This window comes from Pectinophora gossypiella, chromosome 9 (genome assembly GCF_024362695.1).
Source record: "Pectinophora gossypiella chromosome 9, ilPecGoss1.1, whole genome shotgun sequence".
Classification (NCBI taxonomy): domain Eukaryota; kingdom Metazoa; phylum Arthropoda; class Insecta; order Lepidoptera; family Gelechiidae; genus Pectinophora; species Pectinophora gossypiella.
Window position 1 is genome coordinate 8,170,381 of NC_065412.1, and position 7,881 is coordinate 8,178,261.

A 7,881-nucleotide genomic window follows, 5' to 3' on the forward strand; every position below is an offset into this window, starting at 1 on the left:
ATGAGCAAGACACCAATCTACATTTAATAGCATCCCATCTGCATCTAATGTCTCGATAATTGCTAAATAACTGGTAATAACCTACACCATTTACACAAAAGGTAGTTACTTACTAAAAATAGTTTAGTTTTTCATTGGCAGAATAATTTCCTTTGCTATCTTAATAAAATGCACTTTGAAAGGTGATCAATTGGAACAAGTTCAATATATTTTTGGTCATCTTTTTTGTCAACAGAAATCCCTCTTCCTTCTCTCTTGTGGAATCTCATCAACCCTGGTGTCATAGTTATTATGCCGTCAAAGATTTATAGATAAAATTATCGGATTTTTTCTGGCTTTAACCACAAAGTGGCATAATATTCTATTTAAAAGAAAAGCTTTCTATAATAAAAATAATTGCATCAACTTACCTTATTTATTCATTAAGTTGTATTTTCAGCCTCTATTTTCACTATCTTCTGATGATGAATACAGCGTTTTCGGTATTTACATCAATTCTGGCGTTATACCAAGGTATCAGAATCATGAACATTATTACGATGACCGAAGGTGGTACATACGTCATTTTATTCTCTTACACATTCCTGAATTTGTGCTGCCAGAAGATTAATTTGCGTTACTATCACAGTTTCCTAAGAAGTATGAGAGATGACTTTTTATATGCATGCACAGACGGGCAAAGATATCGGTGAGTTACTGAGACATTTACAATAATATCAATTATAATAACAAAATACTTTATTACACACAAATTATATTGTAAGGTAGGCAAAAGCGGTCCACCAATAATGATAATGTTCTATAACACAATTACACAGTTATTTTTACTACTACCTACAGTTATTTTTGTGAACACTGTTCTTAGTTATCAAACAGATAACACAAAGAACAGTGTTCAGAAAAATAACTGTAACTAAAACTAAACTGACTCGCTTTATTTGTGTTTCAGGAAAAGATTTTTTAAAAGTCAATTGGTAACTTGGAAACTTTGTGTACTCTGCTTCCTCTTATTTATTAGCGCAATCGTTTTGGTTGGAATTGGATGCACCATGCTGATCGTGTACTTGATGAACCGTGTTCCTGATGACCCGAATGACAAAGGACGTCCTCTTCTGTTCCCCGTGTGGTGGTTCGACACAGACGTCAGCGCAACGCCTTATTTTGAATTCTTCTTCACATACACCAACTACACAATATTGATGATTGGATATGTCTACTGTTGTATGTATTTATTTTTTATAAATAATTCAAACTAATAAGTAAAATCAGTCAGAAAATGTACACCTCTTGGATAGGCGTTCGAGAGATATCATGGATGCTTTTAAGATGTAAAAGTAGGTCTTTTCCCAGCAGTAAGACACTTTAGGCTATTAAATAAAATTGTCATTAATCACTTGAAAATTTTGAAAGATACTCATCGTCATCTCCCTAGTATTATATAATGCTTGTAACAGGGTCCGCTTACCTAACCAGGAAAATTTGACAGTTTTTTACAGAAGCGACTGCATGTCTGACCTTCCAACCCGCCCAATACAGGTAGGTCACATACCTCCGAAACTGCATTTCTCGGGAATCTGGGTTTCCTTACGATGTTTTCCTTCACCGCTGAGTACCTGATATTCATTTATGATCCAAACGTGAATTCAAAAACAAATTCGATAATCATTGGTTTAGGCCTGTGGAGTCGAACCTGCGACCTCAAAGTGAGAGGCGTGCACTCTACCAACTGGGTTACCACACTCCTTATGAAAAATACTGACTCACTTATTTGATTCTACAAAACCAACAGACATGACACAGACGCAACTGGTATGGGTCCGACAAATAACGACTAAGTGTGATCTCATAATTTATGCAATTGAAGACCTGATGGAAGACATACAGCCAACGAGTGACCCTGAGGAGTTAGAAAGATACAATGGTTTGATAAAAAAAAGATTTGGAACAATTATAAAGCAACATCATGCCATGCTAAGGTACGCTAATAATAAATAACACATACATACATACATAAATAAACAGCCTATATACGTCCCACTGCTGGGCACGGACCTCCCCTCAATCAACCGGAGGGGTTATGGAGCATACTCCACCACGTTGCTCCAATGCGGGTTGGTGGAGGTGTTTTTACGACTAATAGCCGGGACCAACGGCTTAACGTGCCCTCCGAAGCACGGAATCATCTTACTTTTTCGGACAATCAGGTGATTCAAGCCTGAAAAGTCCTTACCAAACAAAGGACAGTCTCACAAAGTGATTTCGACAATGTCCCCATCGGGAATCGAACCCGGACCTCCAGATCGTGAGCCTAACGCTCTAACCACTAGACCACGGAGGCTGTTAATAAATAACACAAGAGGTCATAATTAAAACACATACAATCCAAACAATGTACAAGAGCTCATATTTTTTACCTGAAAGATCGTCGTGGTTTTAAAACCTGTACAAGCTTTTGCAGCCTTTATGTACACGTAACATAATATAAACTCACGACTATATCTCAATTGGGGTAGTCAGAGGTACAATCAAAGAGCAAAAGTACAGTTACTAAGCCCAGCGAATTATTTGTAAACAGTGGTGAAATTATCAACCATTAGTTATCATAATTATAAAATTTATGTTTTTGTAGGTCTTTTTGGTCTATTACAGAAACGAAATGTAACCAGGATGTCTTCAGTGCAACCAGTTAACTGTGCAGGAAACTGGACAATGAACCTCACTGACCTTTCTGATTTTTTTTTATTTTCAGATTGCTTGAAGATTTCGCAGGAGTATACAAAAAGTTACTTATGTATGAACAAAAGTTAGGAGGCCCTGTAATATGTTTTACAGTGTATGCAATGACTGAGGTATATTACAGCAGTTATATATTTTTTTAATGATATCATGAAACAGAATACATAAATGAGCATTTTCAAAAATAAGTGTACCTCCCATTTTCACGTTGTCCCTTGTGTTTGAAGTCTAATAACTAGTAAAATTTACTTCTAGCTAATTATTTTAATTATTGAGATACATTAAATATATTCTAAACTAATTAAATTCTAACAAAATTTTCATGGTTATGAGGAATTATTTAAATAAAATGTAAATTTCAAATCACTAAGTACTAGATTTTGCCGTGTCCCCCACTCAAACTGATAAATGTTTGAAGAGATTCTTAAAACTTTTTGTACTAGGGTATCATTTGATGTTTGGTATTGGTTGAAGTTTTCTAAAGGTTCTCTCATTTTCAGTAGTTTATAATTTAAATCTTGTGCTTATTTAAATATAGTTCAATTTTTTCAAAAGTCTTAAAAAGTGTACCGACCGGACATGTCGGGTTTGTCACGACTAAAACTGCCTATTGAAATTATTTACGGTAGCTATATTCGTTTTAAAATGGCAAAATTATCCTTAATTTACCGGTCGCCATTTAAAAAAAGACTAGTGACAAAATATATTTCGAGACGCGAGACGTGTTTTCTGGTATTCCACGGCCGTCAAAATTTTATCTGTCGGGTTTGAGACGATATAAAATCAGATTCAGGTGAGTTATATTTTATTAATTTATTCAGAAGATGAACTATATTATAATGCAAAATTATTTACATTTGGTGACAAGATTAGGTATTTTTTTTCCTTTTAAATATCGGTTTGAATACAAAATGGGAACAGAGCGTCACGTCAGTTTTGCGACATTTTTCCCTGTGACCTACAGGCTGACTAGTAAAGTCGCAAAACCGACACTATAAAGCTGAGACTATATACTGAAAAGGTTTAAATTTTTTAGGCTTAACAATGCCACTAACTAGTGCAGAACGGTCTCGGAGATATAGAGAAAAATTGAAAAAAGAAAATCCCGAGAAATTAAACGCCCAAAGGTTAAAAAATTTACAAAGAATAAAATCGAAGAAGAAAAAAAATCTGAAATGAATGAAGAAGAAGCTGAAAAAAGAAGACAAGTTTGTTATTTGTTAAACTAAGTAATCTTGATTTTCAAAAATACTGTTCCCATTAAGAATTGATAATTATTTGATTAAAAACTTAAAATTTGTGTAAGTATATCTTTTATTTTATTCACTTACATTTTTGGGTTCGGTTTTCTCCTGTGTGAGCCCACCCTTAGAAAAATTCGTATGTCAGTTTTGCGACAGTCCCTCATTTTGCGACGAAGAAATTCTTACATTTTTCTAATTTTCAATATGGAGAGTTGCTAATAATTTCTATTATTTATTAAAATGATTTTAATATTCGGTATCACAATAATTACTTTGTTTATTAAACTAATATTCGAAATTAAATCGTAAATATAATGGTTGCCTTGGTATCAGCTGTGACAAAACCGAACGAAAAACTAGCATATTTCGTGTTTTATAGATTTTATGACTATGTATATATTTTTTTCATAAAATATCTTTGGTAATCTTCATAACACAACTAAAATCATATTTATATCTTTCTTATAGTTACAGACCAATTATTTTTTAAGATAGTCGCAAAACTGACATTTTTTTCGCCCGTCGCCCTATAATTTAATAATTTTTCGTAAAATAGATTAATCTGTTAACAACTTAACATAATTTCATAAATTATCGCGTATCTTAATAATATCTAAATCAAAATATCTCCAACAATGTCATATTTTTAATTATAGCTAAAATTCAGACGTAGTACACTTAATTTTGAAAACGCTCAAATGCTAAATACTATACTCAATCATCTCTATTTACTAATTGAATATGATTTTGAACTCCAGTTTAATTAAATAGGCCAACTCTGTATTTACTTTGAGTTCTTAGCGCCTATTAAAATTTGTGCTACCAATTACAGAATGCTATTGGATAATAACAAAACTCATCATAAATTCTCTGTCTGTATGGACTAATCTCTATTTTCTTTTTTGTAGAAATGGGCAAATGACGGACAATTGCATCCAGTCTTGATAATACTTTCTGTGTCAGTATTCGTGGTATGCATCATACCTAGTTACATGTGCACTATACTTGGAGAAAAGGTAACAAGTTCTAATTCATAACTTCTATTAATTTACTAAATATAAAAGCGAAAGTAACTATGTAACTTCAGCAGTATCCTCGTTTACAGAACCAGCATAGGTGCAAATATCTACTTCTTCTATCGTGTAGATTGTGAGGTGGAATATCAACCTCTTCAACCCTGGTGTCAGAGTTACTATTGAGCCGCAAAGGCCTCTGACATGACTCATGTAACGACTACTAACTTACATCAGTGCCTTCCGAAGCACGAATCATCTTACTTTCGGACAATCAGGTGATCAGCCTGTAATATCCTAAGCAAACTAGGGATCACAAAGTGATTTTTGAGATATGTCCCCACCGGGATTCGAACCCGGGGCCTCCGGATCGTGAGCCCAACGCTCAACCACTGGACCACGGAGGCCGTTAATATCTACTAAGTACATTATAGGGTAGATCTTAGAGATGAACTGTAATGATTCATGTAACGACTACGTACTAGCAGAGACAGTGTATGAAATAGTACAAAAAATCCAACTTAAAATTAAGCATCATACACAAAGCGTATGTTCGTAGTTGGCTCAATGGAATCATGTCAATGTAAAAGTACTGAATTGACGTTTTTCAACATGAACCATGGCGTTGCCGTGCATCATTGAAGTAGAATCACCTAAATGGTTCATTGTACCCGCCATGATAGATGACTCAAAGCTGCAAACATTGTGCGGACATAGCAGCGGGTTGACAAATCCGACGCTATTATAAACAAAGACTGAGATAATCCAGCGAACTGTCCTTCTTTGTCTATATTACGACAATATAGTTGTGTTTACTATTCTAGTGGGTTTAAATGGCCTAAAGCGTCTGTCGTCCCTCCACATTGAAATTGCCTTAAAATTAGGTGAAACATCATCTCATTTATAAAATGGATCTATCACTGTTTTAATTTTTCTGAAAAATAAAATAGAAAGCATTGGATGTACTTACTGTACTTACTTTTTATTATATCGACATACTTTCAGGGTAGCTACCTACACAGAAATTGAGTCTCCTCCAAGCAACGTAAACTTCATCATTCCGAAAGCATCTAACAATAACTACCTACTTTTAACAAAACTTTTATTCCAACAGATTCGATCAATCAGCGACGCGTGTTTGTACATGCCATTCTGGAACGCAAGTAAAGTGGTGAGGCCCTACTTGGTGCTGCTGATGCAACGGTCGTTGAGGTCTCTGCCACTGCAAGCTCCGGGGTTTGAAGATGTTTCGCTGCAAACGTTCTCTAGTGTAACTTTTTTATTATTTTACTTTTATGAGTCAATTGGGGTAAGTCCGTCTGTCGGGAAGACCGTGTTACAGTGACTCGGAATGTTCTGTTTTGTGACTGTGTATATTGTCAAAACCATTGATGCAGGTATAACATGTTACTATAGAACGAATGAAAAATGGAAATGCTAAAATCTACAAAATTTTCATAGTTTACGTTAATTTAATAAAATAAGAATGGTAAATTCGAAATAGAAAAATATATACTAATATTTTTATATTTTATTAGCTATTTTGAACATTATTTTTTTAATTTTCAGAATATGGCGGCAGCTTACTCCATGTTCAACATGTTGAGACAGACAAACCTTGGGAGCACTTTAAATTAGTGAAATCTCTCTACACATTTAAACCGAAAAATAGCACTGTAATAATAAAGCACGCAACTGCTTCTACGTCTATATTTTAAATGTAATATAATAATACAAACGCGGCAGTATTTAGAAAACCAATGGATTTCGAGTCATTTTCAGAGACGGACTTAATGTGCGATACAACCAAAATCGGGAGCGGGTGAAGAAATCGAAGAAAGAGAAAGAGTCTTGGAGAATACGACATTACGTTTTTCAAAATTCTCCAGGAGAAGCTTTAAATCAATTATATTTTTTAATATCTCATTTACTGTGCTAACTTATTATTTCTGATTTTAATACACACATAATAAAACTTTTTTAAAATAACTTATCTGTTTTGTTGTGCCGTTTTCAAAATCATGTGATATGTGATAAAACAAAATTAGGTCATGAAAAAGTGACGCCTAGCGTGGTCCAAAACAAGGTTCAATTCGATTCATTTTTTGTAACTAGGTAGGGTAAAATGTAAAATGTCTATGTAAGAATAATACAATTGTAACTATTGAAAGAAACACAACATTCTCATTGCAATACAGAATATTATTCCAATTAGTGCGCACTTACCAACCTGAGTATCGTATTGATTTTAAATCGAAGTTATTACTTGAAAAAAACTCTGTAATAAAATAAGGGACAATAAACAGACAATAAAGAGGCAGTATAACAGTGCAATATCGAGCAAAACGCGTAAATTATCACACTCCAACGAACATTGAAAATAGAGAAGGAGGAGCGAGCTTTATCCAATAATAATTCTCACTTGGATCGCTCTATTTGTTCGCCAAGTCTACGTCGCGCGATCTGATATTGAATATGGATAAAGTGAATTATATTCCGCTGGACGGCAGCCTCTCTCACAGCGAGATAAGAGGATTACTTACAACTTATAATTGGTTCTTGCTATTCGAATGGGGAAAAAAATCCTTTTATTATCACCTCCTAAGTTACAGGGATAATGATCGCAATTTTCTTTCCCCCTGACGTACTTATATGTTAGTTTGCATGCTAGGGGTTTGAAATGTTACTTATTTTTGAATAACGATATTTCATTAAGTACTTGACGATGTTGAAGGAAAGCAATATTAAACAAGGAGACAAAAATACAATGACAGTACCTAAGTCATTTTATAATAAGACCCTTTCAATGTCTTTCAAAAAGAAAATAGTGTGTCGTCAGTCACTAATCATTCATTATTTATACAGGCCCAAACCATCGAAACATACTC

General features: G+C 34.1%; 1 protein-coding gene across 1 annotated transcript; it reads left to right on the top strand.

Annotated features, from left to right (window-relative positions):
• Positions 1–539: 539 nt before the first annotated feature.
• LOC126369794 (uncharacterized) lies at positions 540–6,678 on the top strand. Its single transcript, XM_050014358.1, has 7 exons — positions 540–688; positions 950–1,221; positions 1,790–1,976; positions 2,750–2,849; positions 4,889–4,996; positions 6,108–6,263; positions 6,563–6,678. The coding sequence occupies exons 1-7, from the start codon at positions 540–542 to the stop codon at positions 6,629–6,631; spliced, it is 1,041 nt and encodes a 346-aa protein (XP_049870315.1). The 3' UTR covers positions 6,632–6,678.
• Positions 6,679–7,881: the final 1,203 nt, after the last annotated feature.